The sequence below is a fragment of the Panicum hallii genome, chromosome 5, assembly GCF_002211085.1.
Source record: "Panicum hallii strain FIL2 chromosome 5, PHallii_v3.1, whole genome shotgun sequence".
Classification (NCBI taxonomy): domain Eukaryota; kingdom Viridiplantae; phylum Streptophyta; class Magnoliopsida; order Poales; family Poaceae; genus Panicum; species Panicum hallii.
In genome coordinates this window covers 51,602,559-51,627,963 of record NC_038046.1, presented here as the reverse complement: position 1 = coordinate 51,627,963, position 25,405 = coordinate 51,602,559, and the positions used below count along the sequence as shown (strand labels likewise).

The 25,405-nt window shown below is 49.0% G+C and overlaps 4 protein-coding genes and 1 pseudogene across 5 annotated transcripts; 3 read left to right on the top strand and 2 right to left on the bottom strand.

The window, feature by feature from the left end:
• The first annotated feature begins 2,958 nt into the window (after positions 1-2,958).
• LOC112892747 (probable E3 ubiquitin-protein ligase ATL44) lies at positions 2,959-6,815 on the top strand. Its single transcript, XM_025959870.1, has 3 exons — positions 2,959-3,003; positions 4,929-4,969; positions 5,871-6,815. The coding sequence occupies exons 1-3, from the start codon at positions 2,959-2,961 to the stop codon at positions 6,616-6,618; spliced, it is 834 nt and encodes a 277-aa protein (XP_025815655.1). The 3' UTR covers positions 6,619-6,815.
• Positions 6,816-7,646: 831 nt separating this feature from the next.
• On the top strand, positions 7,647-8,544 carry LOC112894018. The gene has a single exon (XM_025961574.1). The coding sequence runs from the start codon at positions 8,115-8,117 to the stop codon at positions 8,370-8,372; it is 258 nt and encodes an 85-aa protein (XP_025817359.1). The 5' UTR covers positions 7,647-8,114; the 3' UTR covers positions 8,373-8,544.
• Positions 8,545-10,357: 1,813 nt separating this feature from the next.
• LOC112894462 lies at positions 10,358-10,933 on the top strand. Its single transcript, XM_025962189.1, has one exon. It carries the CDS (start codon positions 10,508-10,510, stop codon positions 10,799-10,801), a length of 294 nt encoding a protein of 97 aa, XP_025817974.1. The 5' UTR covers positions 10,358-10,507; the 3' UTR covers positions 10,802-10,933.
• Positions 10,934-11,050: 117 nt separating this feature from the next.
• LOC112894463 lies at positions 11,051-15,704 on the bottom strand (annotated as a pseudogene).
• Positions 15,705-19,601: 3,897 nt separating this feature from the next.
• Positions 19,602-25,185, bottom strand: LOC112894524 (probable U3 small nucleolar RNA-associated protein 7). 2 transcript variants are annotated; one of them, XM_025962271.1, is made up of 8 exons: positions 24,925-25,184; positions 24,738-24,806; positions 24,509-24,598; positions 23,775-23,907; positions 23,331-23,449; positions 22,071-22,138; positions 21,440-21,488; positions 19,602-20,967 (listed from the first exon to the last, which is right to left on the bottom strand). In XM_025962271.1, the coding sequence occupies exons 1-8, from the start codon at positions 24,952-24,954 to the stop codon at positions 19,945-19,947; spliced, it is 1,581 nt and encodes a 526-aa protein (XP_025818056.1). In that variant the 5' UTR covers positions 24,955-25,184; the 3' UTR covers positions 19,602-19,944. The 2 variants fall into 2 exon arrangements, with proteins under 2 accessions (XP_025818056.1, XP_025818057.1); XM_025962272.1 differs by having other exon boundaries at positions 19,945-20,967; positions 24,738-24,803; positions 24,925-25,185.
• Between the last annotated feature and the right edge of the window lie 220 nt (positions 25,186-25,405).

Genomic DNA, 25,405 nt, shown 5'->3' with positions numbered 1-25,405 from the left:
TTTTGAAGACTTTTCTTATTCTTTCTTGAAGCGTATTTTGAAAATGAAAATGAAAATGATGGCACAACTCGTAATTTTTGGATCTTTTCCTGAGTTTCGTCCCAAACTTGTGCTTGAACAAATGTGATGTCAGGATCATTTGGACAACTAAAAGTGACGCAACATTCGCACTCATTTCAAGAGAATATTGCGACAATCGCACTCCTTTTGAAAACCAGAAGTCAAGCTACAACCCAAGAAAGTTTTAATGGCTTTTTTGGCCTTCCCCTCGATTTGCAAGTCAAGTTCTTGGTGTTAGTTGTATGTTCACAAGTTTTTAGATTCTATTAGGTTCCTTAGTGGCTAAGGAAAGTAGAGGATCTTTATCCTTCTAGGTATTTAGGAGTAGGGTTCAAATTGGTTTTGGCCTGCCTTCTAGGTATTTAGGAGTAGGGTTCAAATTGGTTTTGGTCTGCTGTTTACAGCTAGCAAGCTGTCCCCTAACTGTAACTGTAGCAACCGCCTTAGAGGGTCCTATAAAAGGACATGTACCCCTCCAATGTAAAGTAAGCTCAGTTTTCCTAACTCCTACTTTAGAGAGCTCCTCATTTACTGCCTGAATTTTCAACACTTGGTATCAAGAGCCAGGTTGGGTTGATCCATGGCTGCTGCATCAGCTCCCGGAAGGCAACAACGTGCTGGGCGAACGCCGTCTCCACGGCGTGATCGAAGGGTATCGCTGTCTCCACCAGCACGTCGCCATCGAGGCCGCACCATGGGTGGCCGCGAGGTGATTCTGGAGAGGGTTGTGGAAAGAACAGCAGCAGCAGTGGTCTACCCCATGTTGACCCGGACAAATTACACGGAGTGGTTCTTGGTGATGAAGGTTAACCTGCAGGCAGCGGGGCTATGGGAGATCATCGAGACCGGTGAGGGGGAATACCGGGATGATCGGGCTGCTTTGGCGGCATTGCTTCGAGCGGTGCCGCAAGACATGCACACCGGGCTGGCAACTAAAGAAACAGCCAAGGAGGCATGGGAGGCGATTAGGGAAGTGCGTGTTGGTGTTGAGCGGGTAAAGGAGGCTAATGCGGAGCAGCTGAGGAGGGAGTTCAGTAATCTCCGTTTCAAGCCCGGGGAGAGTGTTGAGGAGTTCTCACTCAGGCTCAACACGTTAGCACACCAACTGCGATCTCTAGGTGATATGGTGACGGAGAAGGAAGTTGTGAAGCGGCTGTTGCATTCGGTGCCGGAGAGCTTGGAGCAGGTGGCGATCTCTATCGAGACGTTACTTGATCTGAGTAAGATCTCCATTGAAGAAGCCACTGGTCGACTACGTGCTGTGGAGCAAAGGAAGAAGCCGGCGCCGGTGAGAGATGATGCCGGCCGCCTCCTCCTCACGGAGGAAGAGTGGCGGGTGCGTCTAAATAACCAAGAAGCGCGTGGTAGCTCCAGCAGTGGTGGGCGTGGTGGCAGCAGCAGAGGAAGAGGTCGCGGGGGAGGTCGAGGCCGAGGCAACAGCCAAGCAAGGTCGCACAAGGGGAAGGGCGAACCTAGCAACAAGTTCGGTCCAAAACCGGACAACGTTTGCAACCGCTGTGGCAAGAAAGGGCACTGGGCGAGGGAGTGCCGTAGAAGGGAGAAAGAGAAGGAAGCGGCGGCGGCGGCGAATCTTGTCCAGAAGGAGGAAGGGGCGCTGCTGATGGTGACTGCCGCTGAAGAGGAGGTTGTAAGGGATGTCCAGTTGAGAGAGGAGAAGGTGTTTGCCCAGCTGAATGAAGGTGGTGTACGAGATGTGAGGAGCTGGGTGCTGGACACCGGGGCGACGAACCACATGTCTGGTTCTCGTGCAGCATTTGCTGAACTTGACATGAATGTGGTCGGTTCTGTCCGCTTTGGTGACAGCTCTACAGCGAAGATTGAAGGATGTAGCACTATTCTCTTTGTCTGCAAAACCGGTGAACACAAGATCCTGTCTAATGTGTACTACATACCGCGTCTTACTACAAACATTGTGAGCGTGGGTCTGTTGGATGAGACTGGACATGAGGTTGTGATCAAGGATGGAGTGATGAAGGTGTGGGATCCGAGTGGCGTGCTGCTGGCGCATGCGCCTCGCAAGGGAAATCGGTTGTTTGTGCTGGACATTCCTGTCACACAGCCGGTGTGCTTGGCGTCGTGCACAGAAGATGAGGCATGGAGGTGGCATGCAAGGTTCGGACACCTGAATTTTCAGGCCTTGAGGACATTGGCGCGCCGTGGAATGGTGCGCGGGCTTCCATTGCTGTCTCATGTGAACCAGCTTTGTGAAGGGTGCATGGCGGGGAAGCAGCGGCGGCTGTCTTTTCCGCAGAAGGCAGAATTCAGGGCAGAGGAGGTGCTTGATCTGGTCCATGGTGATTTGTGCGGGCCAATCTCTCCTCCAACTGCAGGTGGCAGCAAGTATTTTCTGTTGATGGTTGATGATAGGAGCAGATTCATGTGGGTGTCGATTCTGCGCTCAAAGGACCAGGCAGCAGATTCGGTTAAGCAATTCAAGCTTGCAGCCGAGGCAGAACAGAAACAGGGAGAAAATTGAGGATGTTGCGCACAGACAGGGGAGGAGAATTCACCTCTGTTGATTTCATGGAGTTCTGTGCGGAGGTCGGGATGCAAAGGCAACTGACAGCGCCATACTCGCCGCAGCAGAACGGTGTTGTGGAACGCCAGAATGCGACAATAGTGGCGACTACTCAAAGTTTGCTGAAGGCAAAGAATTTGCCGGGGTGGCTGTGGGGAGAAGCAGTTGCAACGGCGGTGTATTTGTTGAACAGGCGCCGACGAAGGGTGTTGAGGGGATGACACCTTATGAGGCGTGGTGTGGGAAGAAGCCTGCAGTTCATCACCTGCGGACTTTTGGATGTGTGGTGTATGTGAGGAACACTAGGCCGAATCTGAAGAAATTAGAGAACAGGGGGAGGCGGATGGTGTTCATCGGGTATGAGAAGGGTTCTAAGGCCTATCGTGCTTATGATCCTATCTCTGGTCGAGTGGACATCACTCGGGATGCTGTATTTGATGAAGGAGCCCAGTGGGATTGGGCAGAAACAAGGGAAAAGGAAGCTGGTGGCAGTAGTGATGGAAGTGGCATCTTTACCATTCTGTACCCAGTGGAGAGGAACAGGGAATACAAAGAAATTGGAAGAAGAGAGGAACCAGTGGTGCAGGGCGCAGCTGGAGGTGCAGAGCAAGAAGCGGAGCAGGGTACACCACAGCCGGATCAAGGTATACCACCGGCAGAATTTGGGACACCACCGGCAGCACCAAATTCCCCTGCTGCTGTTATGTCACCTGCTCAATTTGTTTCACCTCCTGGTGTTATAGATGAAGAGCAGCTGGATGATGAACATACCGGTGACACACCTCTCCGTTTCCGAACTGTTGATAACTTGCTTGGGCCAGCAAATCCACCGGGTTATGCTCAGCGATTTCTAGAGGATGTGGAGCTCCTGGCAGTTAGTGCTGAGGAATCTGTGTCTCTGACAGAAGCTCTGAAGCATGAGTGCTGGAAAAATGCAATGGTTGAGGAGCTGACAACCATTGAGGAGAACAATACTTGGACATTGACCAGTTTGCCGGTTGGACGCAAGGCAATTGGATTGAAATGGGTGTTCAAAGTAAAAAGGGATGAGCAGGGAACAATAGTAAGGCACAAAGCAAGGCTAGTGGTCAAGGGATATGCTCAGAGGGAGGGTGTTGATTTTGATGAAGTTTTTGCCTCTGTTGCAAGAATGGAAGCTATTAGACTGCTAATTGCGATGGCTGCTCATCAACGTTGGGAAGTCCACCACAGGATGTAAAATCTGCCTTCTTGAATGGGAATTTGAAGGAGGAGGTGTATGTAGAACAACCACCAGGTTTTTGGGATGTCAACAATCAGCACAAGGTATATAGGCTGCATAAAGCTTTGTATGGTTTACATCAAGCTCCTAGAACCTGGAACATGAAGCTGGATGAAAATCTGATTGCTTTGGGTTTTAAGAAGAGTCCATCTGAACATGCTATCTACTGCAAGGGTGATGGTGCTGACAGGTTAGTAGTGGGAGTATATGTTGATGACCTTGTCATTACAGGGACTAGCAGCAAGATCATTCAGCAGTTCAAGGAGGAGATGACACTCAGGTTCAAAATGAGTGATCTTGGCTTACTGCACTACTACCTGGGTATAGAAGTGAAGCAGCAGGAACAGGGCATTTCATTGTGTCAAAAGGTTTATGCAGGAAAAATTTTGGAGAAGACAGGGATGTCAGGCTGCAACTCATGTCAGACTCCCATGGTGACAAGGCTGAAGCTAAGCAAGGAATGTACAAGTCCCCTAGTTGATGCTACCAAATACAGAAGTGCTGTGGGAAGCCTCAGGTATTTGGTCCATACTAGGCCAGATATTGCTTTTGTTGTGGGATATGTAAGTAGGTTTATGGAGGAGCCTCATGAGAAGCATTGGAGTGCAGTAAAACAAATTCTGAGATATGTGGCTAGTACTCAGGATATTGGGCTGTTCTATGCATGAGGAAGAGGGACTGAACCACTTCTAACTGGTTTCAGTGATAGGGACTATGCAGGAGATGTGGAGGATAGAAAAAGCACATCTGGGATAATCTTCTTCTTGGGTGATGGGGCCGTGTCATGGCAGTCGGTGAAGCAAAAGGTAGTGGCAAACTCAAGCTGTGAAGCTGAATACATAGCTGCTGCTAATGCAGCTTGTCAAGATGTGTGGTTGGCAAGGATACAAGCTAACATCTTAGGTACTAAAGTGGGAAAGCCATTACTGAGGATTGACAACAAGTCTGCTATCTCTCTTATCAAAAATCCTGTGCTGAATGATAGGAGTAAGCACATTGATGTGAAGTTTCATGTGGTTAGAGAATATGCAGAGACAGGGCAAATAGAGGTCAAGTTTATTAGAACAGCTGAGCAGCTGGGTGACATACTTACAAAGCCACTTGGAAGGGTTAAGTTTCAGGAGTTAAAAGATAAGATTGGGATACGTCAAGTAAATTAACCATACAAGGTTTAGGGGGAGAATGTTAGTTGTAAACTTTGTATGTTCACAAGTTTTTAGATTCTATTAAGTTCCTTAGTGGTTAAGGAAAGTAGAGGATCTTTATCCTTCTAGGTATTTAGGAGTAGGGGTTCAAATTGGTTTTGGCCTGCTGTTTAGCAAGCTGTCCCCTAGCTGTAAAACAGCACTGTAGCAGGGCGGTTACTGTAGCAACCACCTTAGAGGGTCCTATAAAAGGACATGTACCCTTCCAATGTAAAGTAAGCTCAATTTTCCTAACTCCTACTTTTATAGAGCTTCGCATTTGCTGCCTGAATTTCCAACACTTGGCAGACCATCTCTGCTCTTCCATCGAGGCGCAACTGGCCCCTCTCTTCCCTGTTCCGGAGAAGGATAACGAAAGGAAATACTACGAGGACCAAATTGCAAACCTAGCCGGCAGTCTCTCTTTGTCCACAGTCATTATCCAAATTGTGGATGGATCAGCGGAATGCTGTGCCCACAATGCCTCCTTGGGCGCGCACGCCGCAGGTTCCGATCAGAAAAGATCTCGACGCCGGGCACGATCGAACGGAAGGAAATTCATGCAACGGCCACGAGACCGAGACCGGCTCCTGGCCGTCCCATGACCCAGGCGGTCGAGCAAGCCCTGCGTGCGGTGCGGCCGTTTCCCCGACCGACCCCGCACGCCACAAGCCAAGAGGGTGGCACGTGCTGCCGTGACGGGCATCCGGGGCGCACGCACGACAGCCGGCGCGTCATCCCGAGACCCATTCCGGCGCGCCGCTCCACCGCCCGCCGGCGCTTCCCACCGAGCCCGGCAGCGTGGCACCTAACCGCGCCAGACAAGCCAACTGAGCCAAACAGGCGCCACGTCGCCACCGAACTGCCTAGCGACCCGAGCGCCCCCCGCCCGCGCCCCGGCGGCCACTCACTCCACTGCCTGCGCGGCCACAGCCAACAGCAAGCGAGAAGAGAGAGCGGCGCAGCCAAGCCCAAGAAGCGACATGGATGCGGGCGGCGCGCTGGCGCCCGTGCTCCTCGCGGCCCTCTCCCTGCCGTGCGTCGTCGTCCTCCTCCTCCTCGCGCTCGGCAAGGCGGGCCTCCGCGTCGCGGCGGCCGCGGCCGCGCTCTGCGGGGCCAGGGGAAGGGGCGGGCACGCCTGGCCCACGCGCCCCGGCGGCGCTTCGGCCTACCACCCGGCCTCGGTGTTCCGCGACGACGACGAGCCGCCGCTGCCGCTCGAGTGCTGCGACCGCCTCGCCGTCGCGGTGTACCGGCGCGGCCAGCAGGGGCGGGCCGACGGCCCCGACCCGGAGTGCGTGTTCTGCCTGTCCGCGGTCGGCGACGGCGAGGAGGTGCGCGAGCTGCAGTGCCGCCACGTGTTCCACCGCGGCTGCCTCGACGCCTGGCTCGTCCGCCCGCGCGCCACCTGCCCGCTCTGCCGCGACCGCCTCCTCCCCGCGGACACACCCCGCCCCGCCCGCAGCGCCGACGCCGACACCACCGTCCACGGCTTCGATTTCGGCGTCCACGGCGGCGGCTCGCTCTCCTCGTCCGTCCACGCCCACGGCGGCGCGCTCTGGCACATGACGTGAACACATCCCCTGCCTTCTTTTTGGTTGTTATTACTTGTAGCTAATCCATGGTCCTCTTACGATCGAGCTACTGCTAGCTCTGCTCGATCGATGGATCATCCGTCTCTTGTCCGACCGACGGTGCATGCAGCTCTGTACTCTGTAGTGACCTGTATCCCTCCTGGTAAATACACCAGTCTTGCTGTTGCCGTGTCGTCTCTTCCTCTTGATTCGCTTCCACCACCCCATGACGATGAATCAAGCGCGCGGTGGCCGCGGTAGCTAGGGAGGCGAGGCCTGTGCCAACGGACCTGGGGTGCCCGCCCGCCACTCCAATCGAAACGGTGCCATGCGTTGCAACTTGGAACCGACTACTAATTGTTGGTCAGGCAAATCCCCAACAAAATGAAAAAAAGAATGTTGGTCATGCTAGCCACAGTATTTAGATGCTAATCACTGAATCTTTATTTTTTCTCTGGTGCATGTGCACTCGGCAAGCCCAACATGGCTTCGCCCCTGTGTGTACATAGTAATTGGATAGTAAAACTAGATATTTAAACCTACAGAAAATTAACCGAGTTTGATCTAATGATCTAAATGGTTACAAGACACAATTACTAGAAAAGTATCATTAGAAGACCTAGATACACCAAGCCATTCGCATTGATAATGCTAGAGGTCACACGCCATGATGACACACGGCATGCTCCATCTGTGTGACCGATTTCATCAACCGTGACGAAAATATATAGCTACATATTCAGAAGCCACGCGCACTACTTTATCGTGTTGTCAATGTATCATGAGGTAGCAAACACTACCGCGCGAGCGAACTCAGGAAAGAGGCAGCTAAGGAGGGGCATATGCCCTGCCCTGCTTGCTTGTAATTTGAAAAATGGAGGTCAGCTAGGAGGGTTTACGTGAAATGAACAGCAACTTTTCTTTCAATTTTCCCGTGCTCCAGTCCTTCGTTCCTTATGGAATGATGAGCAGTGGTCGACCGTATAAGAAAGGAAAAGGCCTTTATTTTTCTTCTAAAAAAATCCTCCAAACCTTCAGAAGGAAGAAGTAGTACGGTTCGGGCTGGGGACAAGCACAAAACATCCGTCACGTCTCACATTGACGTGCGGCTGCACGGCACCGCGGCGAGCCAAGTTGTCTGTCAGGTTGGCGCCGTGGCCCCGCCGCCTCCCCAATCCCGGGTGCCCGGCATGCTGTTTCTCCCCAAACCCGGCGGCCATCCACCCAACAGGCGGGCCCGGTAGGCTGCCGCCATGCCATTCATGGCGCGCCGCACGGGTCGAAAACCGCGCGCCGCCCACCGTCCGCTCGCAGCTGCAGCGGCGCGCCATGCTTAAATCTTCCGGCTCCGTCCTCCCTTCCCAGCCATCCGCCGCCTGGCGCCACACGATTCCAAGCTGCTGCTGCCACTGCTAGTTTCCAAATTCCAGCTCCGCTGCTAGTTTCCAGCACCTCGTGCTCCGCTCGTGTGATCGATCGAGGCGCGCGGCTCGCCCATGGCGTCCATCGTGCTGCTGCTGTCGGAGCTCCTGGGCGGGGAGAGCGCCAGCGTGCTGGCGGCCGACCGCTACATCACGGGCGGACGTCTCAGCCTGGGGGAGTTCCGCCCCGCCGTGACGGAGGCGAAGCGGGACGGCCGGGTGGTGGGCGCCGGGACGGAAGGGGCGCGGGAGGAGAAGCAGCAGGGGAGGAAGGAGGAGTCGTTCGAGGACCTCGCGGTGTCCAGGATCGCGGTCGACGTCATGTGGCCTTGAGAGTGAGAGCTTCTCCTCGAGCGAGGAGTCATCATCCGTCCAGGCTTTGGAGATGGGGGATGGAGATTGCTGCTTGCTGCGTTGCAACGCGCACTCCGCTCATGTAAATATGTAAAAGTATTCCTCAAATGTCAGGGATTTGTCCTGAGAATTTTCCCCTGTCACGCTTCTATCTCGTTTACAACTAGGAACTGCTAGTAGGTAGCAGAACGGGCAGGCGGACAACCAAAACCTGACCATCGTTTCCAATCAGAAGGGGTCGTACCAGACTACCAGTACTCGACCGACGACGAGCTAAAAATTTCTTCGATTTCTATCATCGCAACAGTTGATAAACAGATAGCCAGTTGATAAATCAAAACGTATTCGATTCCCAAATTCCCAGACGCAGCGCGTCCGACAGGTAGCCTTGATTCCTCCACTCCACCTCCTCGCGCCTCGGACCAGCTGCTGCAGGTCAGGTTGGCAACGGAACGAGATGGTCTAACGTACTCCCAGATCACCGACAGACCCACGCATCAGTGCTCGCTCCGTTGGCAACGGGCCGGGGCGGGGCCGGGGGAGCGATCCCCGTCCTCGACCCGATCCCCGATTCGCATTCCCCGCCCCGGCCCCGAAATCGTCTCGTTCCCCGTGGATCCCCGATCCCTGACGGGGCCCGTGAGGATGGCATATCAAGGTGAGCCGGCGACCGGCGGCTTGGCGAGGACGGCCGGACGGGGTGGAGCCGTGGAGGACGAGGAGTTGGGGATGGGTGGACGAGCTCCTGAGTCCTGACGGGGAGGTGGAGGAGGATCCGGGCGCAGCGACGAGGCACGCCGTCGGGACTCGGGCGGCCAAGCTCCGGAGCCGCGCCGCCGGTGTCGGGGTGCGGGAGGTGCGCCGAGGCACGGGAGGTGCACCGGTGTCGGACGGAGATGACGAAGTCGGAGCGGTGGAGCCCTGAGCGGCGGTGGCGGATGGGGAGGAGCTGTGGAGGATGAGGAGTTGGGGACGGGCGATGGCCGCGGAAGGGGAGGACAGGGAGAGACTGAGAAAGTGAGAACGAACAGGGAGAGTGATTACCCAATGGGCCCCCACGGGGCAAATCCGCGACCCGCCCCGCCCCGGTCTACCCACAGGGGATAAATCCCCATCCCCGCTGATACCGCTGGACTGGGTGTCGTCCTTGACCCACCGGGCCGTGACGATGATCACGCACGCGCATGCGCAATACGAATCATACTACGAACCCGTCAGTGCCCTGATGAGCGAGCTCAGCATTCCAATCCCCGAGCGTGCACGCAAAGGGGCTCGACGGCGGCGACTCTTTCCAGGCCGCGCGCGCCGCGGCGGCGGCGATAAACCTGGGGCTGCGCAGCTGGATGCACCTGCACTTAGGCCTACCTGCACTGCACCGCACCGACACCGAACCGGGCCGCCGCAAGGCCGCCCACCGAACCGGGCCAGCAGGTTGCCGACCGGGCGAGTGCTGCTGTGGGCTGGGATCCGCTGATTTCCTCCGGCTGATCAGCCCGCTGTGCACGACGAACCAGCCGACCACTTCACGGAGACATGGAGTGTGTTTTTTCACTCTCAGCCCCTGCTCTATGAGTAGAAACTTGCTGGGGATGCTCTTAACACGCGGTAGCAAAACACCAAACGCCGCCAGGGGAGAGGATCTGTTCTGCGGCCTCTGCACGCCCGCCTGGGCCGGGCCAAGTTGACCACGACGCAATCAGTGGGTGGGTGTGGCCCCGCTCGCCCGCGCCCCAGGCAGGCTCCAACCGTCCGACGCTCCGTCAGTTTCCTGGTTGCTGCGACCGTGCGGAGCAAGCAGTGAAGGCACGCTGTTTTTTGGTCGTCAGACCCAGCGCCGTGCGCAGCCACCTGACGCCCGCGCCTCGGTCAGCCTTCATCCGGTTCCGCGTCCGGCCGGCCGCCACGCAGCTTTGCATATATATAAATCTCCCGCCTCCCACCCGTACCATCGTCGCCGTACCACGACGTACTAACTCCAGCACACAACCACCAACCAGAGTTCCGTTCCGGCCGTCAGGAGCATCCCTGCTTGCCTGCTCCGTCCGATCCCACTCGTGCGAGCGATCCATCGGGGGCGCTGCTGCCTGCTCGCTGCTCGTCTTCGTCTTCGTCCCATGGCGTCCATCGCGCTGCTGCTGTCGGAGCTGCTGGGCGGGGACAGCGCCGGCGTGCTGGCCGCCGAGCGCTACATCACGGGCGGCGGCCGTCCCAGCCCGAGGGAGCTCCTCCGCCCCGCCGTGACCGAGGCGTCGGCGGCGCCGGCCGCCAAGCAGAACGAACGGCGGGGGGAGGAGAGGGATGACGAGTCGTTCGAGGACCTTGCGGCGTCCAGGATAGAGGTCGACGTCATGCTGGCCTCTGGGCTGTCCCTGGGACACGGACACGGGACGCGCCGATTGTTGTGTTGATTCGTTGCCCGACAGACACGTACTGTACATGTTCTTCTGCTCGTTGCTTCCGGTTCTTCTTTCGATTGAACACACATGTGTACGTACATAGTATATAAAAAGGATTGCTGGATTGTTTCCGCGCTGTTCTATTTGTTTCGAAAATGCCCAAATTTCAACATAGCAAGAATCTCGAACGGTGATGCAAGTAGTCCACAGCTCCATCCTGCTAACCTGCTTATTGTACACTGAGAAATGACAAAGCAGAAGGGGCTGGTAATTTTCGCCAACATGGCTGTACTGAAACTATTTTTCGACGCTCCAGAAAAGTTCAGGAGCTTTTATATTCATAAACTAATAGTGTTGAACCTGCACCCAGATTCATCAACTACCGTCCTTCGGATCTCCAAGCTTACATGGGGATGATGCTAGGCTAGGAGGGTGCCGATCATCGTAGTGACAGCTTCTCCCTGAATTCGCACTCTCCTGGATGCAGCTTCCAGCTCCAGGTACAGGGTTCCGCTTCGTGGAGAGACCTGATGATATATGGATAAGTTCAGAAAAGAAAACCAGTTTGATGGTTGATCGAGGAAATTTTAAAGTATTTTGGCGGATATACTTGAAGCGCTGTCAATTTTTGTTTCCCCAGCTTCTCAACCCTATAGGTTGCTAGAACCCAATGTGCACTACCGGTAACAGGGTCCTGCCAAAAGTTAATTAGGTGTCAGGAGTCAGACCGTAAACGATTTCCCTTTTCTAAAAAGGAGTCAGGACAGAAGATATTTACAGAGCAACCACAACAGATTTCCTGAATTCCAAATACCCAAAAGAACTTTATCCAATTTCTTTCGAACGAACTTTATCCAAATATTCATAATAAATGGATCCTCCATGTTCTAAGGTGCCCAATTACACATGGTTTACAGTGACAAGAACTGTTTGAACCTGTTATGTTTGCAGAGGTACTAAGGGCCTGTCTGGGACTGCTTCACTTCACCAAATTCAACTTTGCTTCGTGAAACTGTAGCCAAACACCCACAGCTTCACCAGCTCAGCTTCACCAAAAAACGTGAAGTTGGCCCCAACTTCACGAAATCCATGAAGCAGCCAAAATGGTACTTCACGAATAGTCGTTTTGAACTCCCTCGTGAAGTTGGAGGAAAATTACCCACCAATGCTACTGATTACACACCTGGAATGAAACATTTTTCTTCTGTTCTCTCCCGTACCTGCGACCCCCCCCCCTCTTCCTCCCTCTGTCTGCTCCCTCAAAACCCTAGCTGCCGGCCATGGCACGCGCGGCGCGGGCCACGCGGCCCAGGGCGCGGCCGGCGCCGAAAGGAAGTAGGGGAGGCGCTGGGAGGGGCGGCGCGGGCAGGGGCGGCGCGGGAGGCAGCAGGGGTCATGCCCGCATCTCTAGTCTTCCGAAATCGGTATAATTTTTTCGCTCGATTTCTTCTATGGCTGCTGGTCAATTCCATTGCTGCTGAGTGTATGTATGCTAGTCAATTAGATAATTTGTCTTGTCATGTATGCTTCAAAATATTGCTCCACATAATTGTTGATTAGGGTGATTCTATGGAATGGACAGATGATTATAATCGTATTGTATGTGAGTTATTCGCTGAACAAGTAAGGAGAGGGAATATGCCAAATACACATTTGAACACTTTAGGTTACACTGAAGTGTCGGGAAGATTTTACCAAATGACCGGAATCGAGTTATCAAAGACACAAAAAGAACAAGTGGGATAGGTCGAAGAATGATCGGTCAATTTGGCAAAAGTTTCTGTGGAATCAAACCGAAACCGGTTGGGACAATACAAGAGGAGTAATTAACATGGACAATGAATGGTGGAAAAAAATGAAAGTGGTAAGTATTGTTTTGTTCACAAATTTTAGCTGTTCATCTGTGTTCACAATACCTTCTTGGGGTTCTAGAATCTTTGATGGAAATGGCAAAATATTTTCTTGTTCCAAAAGATGCAAACTTTCCTACCGTCCACAAAAAGATAGCAGATGATAGAAGGGCATTTCCACACTTCAAAGATTGTATTGGTGCTCTAGATGGGACACACATTAGGGTATCTCTACCCCCTAGTGAACAAGTAAGGTATATTGGAAAAACAGGGATACCGACTCAAAATATCCTAGCAATTTGCGACTTTGACATGACATTCACTTATGTTTCTGTGGGGCAGTCGGGTTCTGTGCATGACACCACTGTGTTGTATAATGCAATGAAGTTGGATCGAAAGTTCTTCCCACACCCTCCCAAGGGTAGGTAATTTATGGCTGGTTTCTACATTTTCAATTTTGCAACTCTAATTCTTTATTATCTAAACATATCATATATTTTTTATTTATAGGTAAGTATTATGTTGTTGATGCCGGATATCCTAATAGACCGGGATACTTAGCACCATACAAGGGTGAGAGGTATCACTTACCCGAATGGCATAGAGGTGTAGAACCAAGGTCTCCTAAGAAAAAGTTCAATCGTATTCATGCACGAGTTCGTAGTGTTATTGAGGGTCATTTGGAGTCTTGAAAATAAAGTGGCAAATTCTCTATAAAATGCAGATGTATCCATTATGGAAGCAAAAGATGATATCGATAAGACTCATGGTGATCCATAATTTCATCCGTGAGCATAACAGTGGTGATTTAGACTTTGAACGTGTGGAGCATGATGAAAATTATGAGCCTACAATACCGGAAAGGTATAACAAGTATGTAGTGTTCTCGGATGGATCATCTCCAGTACCCAATGCGCCTACTATGGATGTTTTTCGTGATGCATTAGCAACGGCTATTTCTCAAAGTTGGATGTAGTATGAGTAGTAGATCATTGAGACTTGATATGTAATGAAATTATTTTGGAATATTTGTACTTTATTATCTATTTATAATATACTGTTATTTTTTAGTTAAGCGTTTAGATGAAAAATCATAAATGAAATCCTCTCATACATCGTTCAAGAGCATAAGGGACTTTTCCAATCCGAATCTCTTTTTTCTGAAGCTGAAGTTGGTCTACCAGCCAAACACATTCAAAAACTCTGCAACTTCAAAGCTGAGCTGCTTTGCTGTGAAGTTCATGAAGCTGAGCTGCGATTTGTGAAGCAGAGCGGTCCCAAACAGACCCTAAACTCCTTACCGGATGGAATGATATTAGAATAGTCACAGAGTACTATGACTTGTAGTCTCGTACTCTCATATAAGGATTCAGCGTGTTTGTAATTAAGAAGAAAGAAGTAAAGAGATTTTGATTGTTTTCCTTTAGGACACACGGGGTTGATGACATGCTGTGAAGCTAAGTTTGCAGTATCTAACTATCCAGGGTTTAAAGGCTGAAAAATGCATGACTGAGGGTGTGTTCGTTTCCTGGGGTCTAAATTTTAGAGGGGTCATATCAAAGAGAATCTTATCATGTAGAAGTATTAAATAAAGTCTAATTACAAAACTAATTGCAGAACCCCAGGGCTAATTCGCGAGACGAATCTAATGAGGTATATTAGTCCATGATTAGCGGATGATTACTGTAGCATCACTGTAGCAAATTATGGATTAATTAGGCTCATTAAATTTGTCTCGCGAATTAGCACCCATCTGTGCAAAAAGTTTTATAATTAGACTTTATTTAATACTTCTAAATGATAAGATTCTTTTTGATATGATGGGTCTAAAATTTAGAGGGTAGGAAACGAACACACCTTGAGTACTTCTTCAGAGGCTGATAAAATTTTTGAATGCTCCATATACAGTTTGGGACAACGATTACGACGTACCTCGTCTATGCCAATTGCCAAATTTTGGGCAGAAATAACGTGTGAAGAAGTCATAACCGGATCCAGCAGGCGCTGGCCCGGTAATCATGATACCTGTGCCGGAACATTCTTTAATTTCACTGATATTGGGATGGATATCGGCAACCTCTTTTCCTGAGGAAAGCTCCACCTGTAAAACCGATCAGATACTTTTAGTAACATCCTAAGCAAACAAGACCTCCTCATCTCTTCTTATTTTTCTCTGTTTCTGTATTTTTCACTTAAAGTTTGTGCAGCCTACCATGAAGTTAGCACAATCATACAAAGATAAATAGCCAGAGCATAATGTTGAGTGTTTTTTTTTGGCAAGAGAATACTTGCCTTGTCAAATAAAGGAAATTGGTCAAGGTATCACTAATATATTTGATCACATCCATTTTCATGGTGGGAAATAGTTCAATATTTCAGCAATAAGCACTGGAATATAAACATTAATTAATGCGAGCAGCTATAATGAGAATGAGAGCAATTACAATGAGATCACCGGCCGCGGATTTGTGAACGCTGACAGCGGTAGCTCCGTTGAGGGTCTCGGGGATGGAGCGCAGCTCGGAAGGATGGCACTCGACAAAATCGATCATGGGGAAATCCAGCTCGATGAACAGCTTCCCCTCGCCGGAGACGCCCGTCGCCGCAGGAACCTTCTTGGCGATGAACACCCCGGATTTGGTCGCGAACTCGACGGCCGCGTTGTGCTCCGCGAGGACAGAGGTGAAGAGGAAGTGCGCCGAGGCCAGCGTCGCGTGGCCGCAGAGATCGACCTGGAGCGGCGGCGCGGGCTCCCATATCAGGAGGAATCAAAGAAGGATAAACTCTGACGCGAGAAGTTGCAGGGGGGACCGTGGATAAGGAGGGTGGGGTGACCTCGGCGGCGGGGGTGAATCATCGGAGCTGGAACCGCGGGGCGGCGGCGGCGGGGGATAAAGAGCCACCGTCGTCGCGGAGGAGGAAGGCGGTCTCTGAGAGGTTGAACTCGGCGGCGACGGCATGCATCCACCACTCGTCCGCGGCGGCCTCGAGGAGGCACACCGCGGCCGGGTTGCCCTTGAACGGCCCCGCCGCGAAGGCGTCCACCTGCGACGACGACGACGTCACGGGTGATGCCGGTCATGAGCACGAGGGAACACGGCTGGCGAAGGGGGTAGAGCAGCACTGACTGTCAGAGTATATCACCATGCGGCATTAGATAGAGTTAGTTGGGATTACGCTTCCCTGTAATGTCTTGATCCTCAAATCTTCTAACTCTTATATATACTGCCCGAAAGATTCAATGCATAATCAATCCATTACACATCAATTCTATTATTCTACATAATATCATGAGTTTAGGTTTAATCCAAGGTGATAAATTCTACACACCGCTTGCTTCCGTGTCGCGCGCCTCTGGGAAGATCGATCTCCGCTGGGGGCAGCGCCCTTGTCTTAAGGCGGATCACATTGTTCTGGACGCCGTCGTCGTTATAGTGTCATCTACCAAAGCAGTTTGTCTTCTCCGATCTCTGAAGTCATGTTGCTATCTATTGGTGGCTCTACTTTGCTTGGGTCCTCGTCAGGTTCCGTGGCGGCTCTTGTCGGGCTCCGCCGTGGCTGAGCCTCTCCAACCCTATGCGAGGGGCACCGTGCCCTGCCGGTGGCCGCGCTGGTGCAACCCCATTGGCATCTGCTGGTTGGGCCGTACTGCTAGGTGGCCTCCCTGCTCCGACGACTACTCCAACGACCAAGCTGCAGATTCTCATCTTCTACTCTCTCTCTGCTCCATGCTTTTCATGCAACATGAGAGAGGAGATTAGGAGTTAATCCGCTCAGTGCATGGACGAAGCATAAAGCTACATGCACCGGGGTTTGAACATAGATTTACTGCCGCCGCTGTATGGTTTTTCTTCTTCGCCCGATCAGAGATTAGGATTGCGTCATCCACCGCCCGTCGCCCGTCGACCTTACACCTCTATTTTGACATCGGGATCGACTTCACCGGCTTTTTTCTCGTCTACGATTATGTGGCATGGCGAGATGGATGGCGCCTTAGAGGACGCCCCGTTGCACCACCCACCTAGCCGCTTCGTCCGCACGTCGATCTTCACTGTCTCATCGTCGCCTCCACTGATCGGGACAACTCCACCGACTTCGCACATCGTCGTCTCACCTCGCGCACATTCGATCTGATCAACCGACATGTGTGATCCACCTAGCTCTCGTGATGTCCATCCTCGTCATGCGCGCCTCCACCCCGAGCATGGGGGGCTGCTGCTGCGTCGCCTCTTCGGGCAGCAGCGGCGCCACCCGTGGTCTCCTTTGCTGTTGCATCCTCACCACCGCCAACCACGTCCACAACCTCATTGTCGATTACGCGTCGTTGTGCATCGCGCATATGGTCTTCGTCAAGCTAATCGAGCATTGCGCCGTCTTTTTCGAGCACCGCTGCCGCTACCCATGGATTGCCCGGCCCTACCGTTAACCGTCCGCCTCCCCTCTCTGACTCGTTTCGTCTAGCACAACCTCATTGCCAGCGTCGCCGTCTCTTCCCCAACTACTTCGTCTACTTCGGCAAGCAGGCTGCATCGATATCTTCTGCCCCGTCGTTCTTCTGCGCCTGCGACCACTGTGGATGCTTTCTCTGCTGGTCCCTCAAACAATGACGTGTCTAGTCGTACCCTCTATCTTGCACGTCCGATATTGGCGACCTCGGTGCATGCCTTCATCGTCGACTCTTTCTCGGGTCTGGCAAACCCGGCGCACACGTCGCCATGGTGGCCTTGACCTCGTCCTCAGCGTCCATCTTCCTCCCTGATGACTGCCTCGACGCGTCACCGTCTTTGTCTCCGGCGTCTTCCCATTTCGCCACCATCGCTATAGCGCCTCCTTGTGCGCCCGCGGCTTCATATATGGCTCCCTCGTCTTCAGCAACCTCGATAGCTACGTCGACCACGGCTACCCTATGCACGGCATCATCAATCATGGCTATTCACCCTCATCTAGGCTACCTTGACATTGGCACAAAGGGCTATCATCCGTATGAGTTACTCGTCGATTTTTCTCTCTAGTCGCAGCATCCACACCGCGCCGATATTATAGCTGTGGGTGGATGTTAGTCCATTGGCTTTTGCCTTCGACTTCTTCTCTAGTCTCACCATCTGCAGTGCTCCCACTGTGATTGCGAAGGATGTTAGAGTATATCACGGTACAGGATTAGATAGAGTTAGTTAGAATTACGATTCCTTATAATATCTTGATCCCAAGTCTTGTAACTCTCATATATATCATTCGAGAGGCTCAATGCATATTCAATCCATTATACACCAATTTTATTATTCTACACTGACCACGGTGTATCGGATGGGTTTCTTGGCCATCGTCCGACGAGACCAAGCTCCTGAGCTCTGGGCTCTGTGCTCAGTTGTCTCTGAAGTCTGAACACTGAACAGGAGCAATCTAGCTGGTGCACTGAGCCGATATATCAGGAGCAGCACTGCCAAAGTGCCAATGGCACTCACTAAGACACTTTCTTAGATTTATTCCATCCAGGCATAAAGGCCTGTTTGATCGTAAGGGTTAAAATTTAGTGCTATCACATCGTATTATGTTTCGATACTAATTAGAAAACTAAATATGTGCTAATTATAAAACTAATTTTAGAAGTTAGGACTAATTCGTGAAATGAATCTATTAAGCCTAATGGGCTAATTATGTATTAATTAGGTTTAATAGATTCATCTCACGAATTAGCATAGATGTTATGCAATTAGTTTTATCATTAATTTACGTTTAATACTTCTAATTAGCAACTAAACATTCGATGTGATAGAGGTAAAGTTTAGCCTTGCCGGATCCAAATAGGGCCTAAAAGGAATCCTTGAGTGACTGGCTGCAATATGCACCTGTCATTTTTTATAGAAAATGCCCATATCATTTCGTCAAAAAGTTAGGGGTTGTGTGGATCCAGGACCTTATGAGGTGTTTGGATCGGGACTAATTTTTAGTCCGAGTCACATCGGATATTTAGATATCAATTAGAGAAATTAAATATGAGCTAACTATAAAACCAATTGCATAAATGGAAACTAATTTACGAAACGAATCTATTAAGCCTAATTAATCTATTATTAACATATGTTTATTGTAGCACAATATTGCCAAATTATGGACTAATTAGGCTTATGGATTCATCTCGTAAATTAATTTCCATTTATATAATTAATTTTATAATTAGTCTATATTTAATACTTCTAATGGACGTCTAAATATGATTCAACTTTATATTTAATACTTCTAATGGACGTCTAAACATGACTCAACTTTAATCTGGAGGAACCAAGAGGACCTTACGAGGGTCTGAAAACAATGGATCCAACCTGGCCAAGAAGCACATCTTTGTTGATGTTTGTCAAGTGCTTCCGTGGTTGTTAATTTGTTATCAGTGTCCTGAGAGGACAGTGGCGCTGCAGTTCTGCTCCTGGTTCTGTAGTGACTAGCAGAACATGGGACCTGGTCTGTTGTTACTGTTGCACCAGCTAGTTGCGTTCTGCTTTTCTATGCTTGCAACAAAGTTTAGACACGATTTGGATTCGATGCAGTCTGCAATGCAAGGTGCTATATTTCGCACGGCGGTCTTAGATACTGTACCACGAAATTCGCATTTTATGCAAGTACCTTCAAATTATATTATGTACCAAAAAATACTAAATTTATTAGTATTGTCTATATATTTTTAAACTAATTGTTGAAGAAAAGAATAGAAGGTTTATACGCTGAGTTACTTGCACGCCTTAAAAAGAAAGTGGGAGTAACAAATACAAATGCTTTTAGTTCAAACCCTTCCGGCTACTGGCTACACGTTCCACGTTTCCTTGCGGGCTAACCACACACAAAACTAGTACATAATGCTGACTGCAATTATGTACAAGCAACTCCTTTCCAAACATAGTCACCATCGAGAGCCAAACCTCACAAGAAAGTGACCCAATACATTCGCCGCAGCATAAAGGGCCAGCGAATGAATGCTTCTGCTTCAAAGTTCTAATTCTCTTCAGTACTTGACCACAAAGGCACCTAGGTTCTACTCAAGAGTGCTTTAGGTGGACCAAGAACAACCTAGGAACTGTCACCTTCACTATCTGAATGAAAAGATAAAACATTAAACTACGTGAATGGAAGAGTTTCAGCCCACAGGGGCTATGGCCCATGCTCACTGGAATGCCCACGGTTAGAACAAAATTTTGGCGCATTCTTGTGCACCAATTCCTCACGCAGAAATTTTACATATTGGCCAGCTAAAAGATAAAGGTTACTAACGATGCATTACAAACCACAGTGAAACCCCAACTCTTTGTGTTATGATCATGACTGCGGCTTCTTGGCAAACCGCTGCAAGGCTTTTGGGAGTTCCACCTCTTCGCCTATCCGCTGCTTCTTGTCAGGTCGCCCGACAACCTCCTTTGATTGCTCCAAGAAGGGCCTTTTGGCTCTGAAAACACCCTCCTCTTTCTTCTTGGCCCGCTTGCTGGGCTTGCTCCTGCCCTTGGTCTTCTTCTTGTGCTCAGTGTTCTTCGCGGCCTCAATAGCCTCTTCCATCTCTTCCTCGATCTCCTTCTTGGTCTTCTTCTCTTTCTTCTTCGGAGCTCTTACAGTGGCTATCAAATTTGGATTAAGCATGATAGTGTCCGGCGGGAGCTTGTCAAGGAGAGCATGAATCTCCTTCTCCCGCTTCTGCTTGGTAGTCTCCATGGGATTGTCAATAAAGGTATCAAAGTTCGGTTCACCGGATCCTGGAACAAGGATGGACGAAAGGCCCATCGAGTGCCCAATCCCCAGAATATCTTCGTAGGGCCGGAACAAAACTTTCCCAACCTGATAGCCCTTCAGCATTCTGTGCTTCATGTAAAGCCTATAATCATGCCCACCGAAATCCCTGTAGATCTCTACTTGAGATCCGTTGCTGCAGGCCAATAGCCCCTTCTGGCTAAAATCCAAGGATTGACCACGCGCTGCATACGACTTTACAACCTCATACTTTCTCAGGTCCCAGATTTTTATCTTCCTGTCAACACCTGCCGTTGCCATAAGATGGCCACCCCTGTCGAATGCAAGAGCAGTTACAGGGCCATGATGGCACAGCATGGTGACCAGGGGTTTCACACTTGTTGGCTTCCACATGGTAACTTTGCCAGCAGCATGTCCGAGGCCTATGACAGCATTATAGGGATTGGCCCGCATAACATCAGTTCGCCCCAGACCTGTCCTGTAATTTGCAATCATCTCACCAGTGCTCACATCTTGGTAGTGGAGCTGCCCAAAGCTGTTTATTGAAGCCAAGAGGAATTGTTTAGTCAGAAACTGGAGTTTCAATGCTTTGCCATGTTCCTGTCAACACAGGAGAAAAAAAATGATCAGACTAGCAAAAGAATACACTTTCAGTGAGATAATCTCCTGGATGCAGGGCATTTTTACCACTGAACAGTTTGCATTCATGAAAACTTCATTATAAGTCAAACGGACAAGTGGACCATAGCCACATGTGAATCTCGCAGACAATGGTACATATTTTCCAAGAGCACGTGATCTGTAGTGCTGTTAATTTTCCCAGCAATACTGAATATAGAAGTGTGCATATATTAATAATCAATGAGCGTATACTTCACAATTAGCTCAAGTGCCATATTTTTGTTCAGTGGGATCATCGTAATGATATGAACATAGAAAATAGGAATATTTACATTCTTTTCTATTTTTTCTACAATTTTCCCAATAAGCAAGTGAAAAATCAAAATGTAAATAACAATACCACAGAAATATCAACAACATTCTCAAAGAAAATAAATCCCCTGTGCTTTACCTTCAGACAATGAATTTCTGCACCATGTTGATTATATATGTAAGGGTACCTGTTTCAAAATATTCCTATGAGTAACTATGAAATGTTAACAGTATAACACAGGAAACAAAGATCAACAGCCTTATACAACTGCCGCAACGAATAAAGTATTGACGAAGCATATACACTTTGCTTGATCTAGTCTAGTGTAAACATTTTGATGCACCGAATCGTTAAATGCCTCCGAAAAGCAATCACGAACAGTTGCAGACAAGTAATTCAAAGCAGTCAGAGCTCCAAACTCGGAGGGCAATTCTCAGCTGCTCCTACATCATGTCATTAATATTTAGATTATGTACTAGAAGTCTAATGTGATGCAAAAAATAGGCTTATTGATCACAAATGCTGTTCGCATAATATGCCCCAGGATATCATTAATATTCAGATTATATACAAGAAGTCTAATGTGCTTATTGTTCACAAATGCTGTTTGCATGAGATAATCTCCAGGGTATTTCTTTAGGAAAATGCAGCATTTTGAATAATTTTATAGCCTGGTTCATCAATAAATTTAACCATATATATGGTCTTATTTCTGAGACTCTGAGCAACAACAACATGCTACACAGTTCAAGAAAAGTCAAAAACTTACTTTTTTTGAGCGACTGCATACATCTGCTCATTATGTAAAAATGCCACATCACGAACAGTTTCCCTCACCTGAAGAAATAAAAACCAGATCAGAGAGTGTAATGCATGAAGCACATTAAAAAGAAAAGAGACATCTAGCAAACAGTTGTGATTATTAAAGGCAGGTGGAAGTACCCAAAAATGGGTGGCATGGAAAATATTTTGACAAAAAATTAGAGATGCATGCCATTAGCCTAAGGCCGCCAAACATAGCTCCACATAAAAATACAAATGATAAAATAGAGGAATAGCCTCATATAACCTCTACTGTTCTAAGAAAATGAACAGCCTAGACTATGATAATCAATAATCAAAGTTGGTCCAACCTTAGCTGCAACCAATCGAAGTATATGAAACGAAAAAAAACCACAATATACAAGTGTAAGCTACTGATTGCATCACATGTAGAACTTGCATCTTGATAACTCTTTAAATTTGCCAAGTTAATTGTTAACCCAGCAGACAGGATTGATGGTTTAGTGCTTACTAAGTTATCAGTGTGATAAAGGAGAGCTTGACCAGCATAACTATTGTAAATTTGTAACAGCACCTTGATACTCAGATATGACTCAACCTCCATATCCATCCATCCCCCACCCTCCCTCCCAGGTGGTACCACTATCAAGCTAAGAAAGGAAGCAAGGACAGAGTGTTACGAGAGAGAAGGGAGCAATGGCGGTGTAGAATTGATCTGGTCAAGCCAAGGGAAGCTGCATCATGGATGTGACAAGGCAGAGGAAGGGATATGGACTGGCTGGTGGGCTGCTGCTATTTTGCTATGGTCACACACCTCTCTGTACCACCTTAAGAACAATGGCGTGAGCAGGCCAACATATGCTTTTTTTTTGGCCTGTAGAGGATAACAGAAAGAAATTCCGAATAACTTTGACTAACTGGGTCAAGATCCTTGATCTAGTTGCATTTGCATCTATCAAGTTCTTATACCGTGTAACATGGTGCAAACGACCAATATAAACTATAAGTTCTGTGAGCTCCACCTTCGCACAACTGATAAGATTGAATTTCATCATCAAAATTTGACAACATAAAAAATTGCCATTTCTAGGATACTTTATATTTCGCTCCTATCCCTCATTATAGTTTTAGTCTTCTCTAGCATCATTCCCACACTAAAAGAAAAAACAACTCTTCCAAAGTAGCAGAATGAGAACGTGAACTAAACAAGGGGAAGTTTAAATGCTTCAATAGTATAAGAATTGACCTGAAATTCCTTGATGAGATCCATATTCAGCATATCCATCATAGCAAGATGGCCTTTTCGTCCACCTACTAGCATGTAGCGACCATTTGATGTGTACTCTATAGTATAAGGACCAAGTACTGCACAAAACGAGAGCCAGTAACCCATAGTCCTCAGTGATCATAATCACAAAAGTTAATAGTAAGGAAAGCGAACAATATAGAATATACAGATTTATGGATCAACCATAATTGCACTGGACATGCATGTAGGATTTGGAACAGTATTTTGTAGAAGTATCAGCGAACATAAATACAAATATTCGGGGATTTCTTAATTCTACAGGATCATGTAAGATCAACAAGGAAATAATATCAAACAGTTAGCAACTGGACTTGATAAGAGCAACAGACAAATTATGTTGTCAGAAATTCATAGAACACTAAAATCGGTTAACAGGTTTACCAGGTAAGATCATATCAAATGGTTTTCTTGAACTCAAAAGATCCACCTCTTGCACAATCGATTCTTGTGGAAATCTATATGTCTTCTCCAAATTGTCAGGCTCTAAGAAACCCTCCTCACTAGGCATAAGCCACTGTAAACGGAGCAACAGAAATCAGAAAAGGACAAATCTTGAAATAAACAACAGCTAATTCAAGAGTATACCCATCAAGAAAGAAGATTATGAGCATAGCAAGTCAAACTAAGGAATTAAAATCCTAGCGCTTTATAGCTGTTTTAACAAACATATTTAAGTTATGCAAGAGAGTCCCTAGGACTTGATTCACAATGATAGTAATTTGGTGTGACAATTGGCTAAGAGCTAGAAGCTGATCTAAGCCAACAAAAATTGTGCTCCAAAGCAAGTATGTTTTAAGCTTAGCAAGAGTACTTTCAGGTCAATGCATAAAATACTACAAATAGATCTTCCTGAGGCTTTGTCCTTTTTTCCAGTAATGTTTCAGTGGCTCATATAATACTTAGAATGCTAACCCTGTATGTGCAACTACTCACTTCATCAGTTCATCCAAACAGGATTCCCTTGGAGCAGCTAAACATCAGTTGGGTGGTACAAAAACAAACTATAACAATTAAGATTTCTTGTGAGACACTAACTTGCATATTTTGCAATCTAAGTATAAATTTGTTGACATTTTGCAGAAAATCCACAAGCACGCAAGAAAAAGAAGGGCGACCTTTTCAGCCTTTGCAGCAACTTTCGCAGACTGGCCATAGAGCTTCTCTTTTACAGCGAGCTGGCCTTTCAACTTCTTGTCCCTCAGCGCCTACGGAGCCATTCCAAAACCAGACAAGTCAATGCGCAGTTTCAAGAGGAGCAACATTAGTAGCATAGCTGGCCAACAAAATCACGCTAAAGTAGCATGATTAGCACTTGTAACTTGTAAGAGCACAGTAACGGATTACCTTCAAGTCGGCACCCTTCCCCCGCGAATACTTCTCCACCTTCATCTCCAGCTCGTCCTCAGCGTCCTGCTAGCGCCATCGATGCAGCGAATGATAGAGAAGCATAAGACGACCGCATGGATGGGGAGAAAAACAAGCGAATCTCTTATATAGGTTAAAAAAAAGAGGAAGCGAATCTCTTAATTACTTTTTCAGCATTCACCCGCGCCGGTGCCATGGCGAGGCCGCAACGCAGAGGACGGCAGCAGGCCGACAGGGGGTGGAGCGAACGCACCCCGGCGTGGCCAGGGACGAGGGGAGACGGAGGCGGGAGGGAGTGGGCGACTGGGTCTCAGAGGAGGCGGTGCCCCGGCGGCGACGGGTGTGGCCCGGACTCGCAGCGACGGCCGACGGTGGGAGGGAGCCGCCAAGCGTGGCACCGGTAGTAGGGTTTCTCTCTCCCTCCCTTCGGGATTCTGACTTAACGGGCTGCACAGGCTGGGCTTGCTGTTTGGATGCTAAAGCCCAGGCGGAGAGTAGGAGTTGGGCTGTCCCACTCGCTGACGGCCCGGCCCGAGGGTCCCAATGGGCTAATGCCCACCTCCCCTGTCCGACTCGCTTCGCCTCTATCTCCTTCGTGGTTCCTATATATCTTCCAGAAGAGTTTATTCATCTTCCACTTTAGGATT

Excerpts from the sequence above, each read along its gene's own strand:
- LOC112892747 (XM_025959870.1), top strand. The coding sequence starts at position 2,959 with ATGAGAAGGGTTCTAAGGCCTATCGTGCTTATGATCCTATCTCTG. Across the intron at positions 3,004-4,928 it reads TGCTTATGATCCTATCTCTG|CTGAGCAGCTGGGTGACATA; the intron begins GTCGAGTGGACA and ends TTATTAGAACAG. Across the intron at positions 4,970-5,870 it reads TTACAAAGCCACTTGGAAGG|CCAACTGAGCCAAACAGGCG; the intron begins GTTAAGTTTCAG and ends GCGCCAGACAAG.
- LOC112894018 (XM_025961574.1), top strand. The coding sequence starts at position 8,115 with ATGGCGTCCATCGTGCTGCTGCTGTCGGAGCTCCTGGGCGGGGAGAGC.
- LOC112894462 (XM_025962189.1), top strand. The coding sequence starts at position 10,508 with ATGGCGTCCATCGCGCTGCTGCTGTCGGAGCTGCTGGGCGGGGACAGC.
- LOC112894524 (XM_025962271.1), bottom strand. The coding sequence starts at position 24,954 with ATGGCACCGGCGCGGGTGAATGCTGAAAAA. Across the intron at positions 23,908-24,508 it reads TTGCTGCAAAGGCTGAAAAG|TGGCTTATGCCTAGTGAGGA; the intron begins GTCGCCCTTCTT and ends CTCCGTTTACAG. Across the intron at positions 23,450-23,774 it reads ATTTGATATGATCTTACCTG|TACTTGGTCCTTATACTATA; the intron begins GTAAACCTGTTA and ends CGTTTTGTGCAG.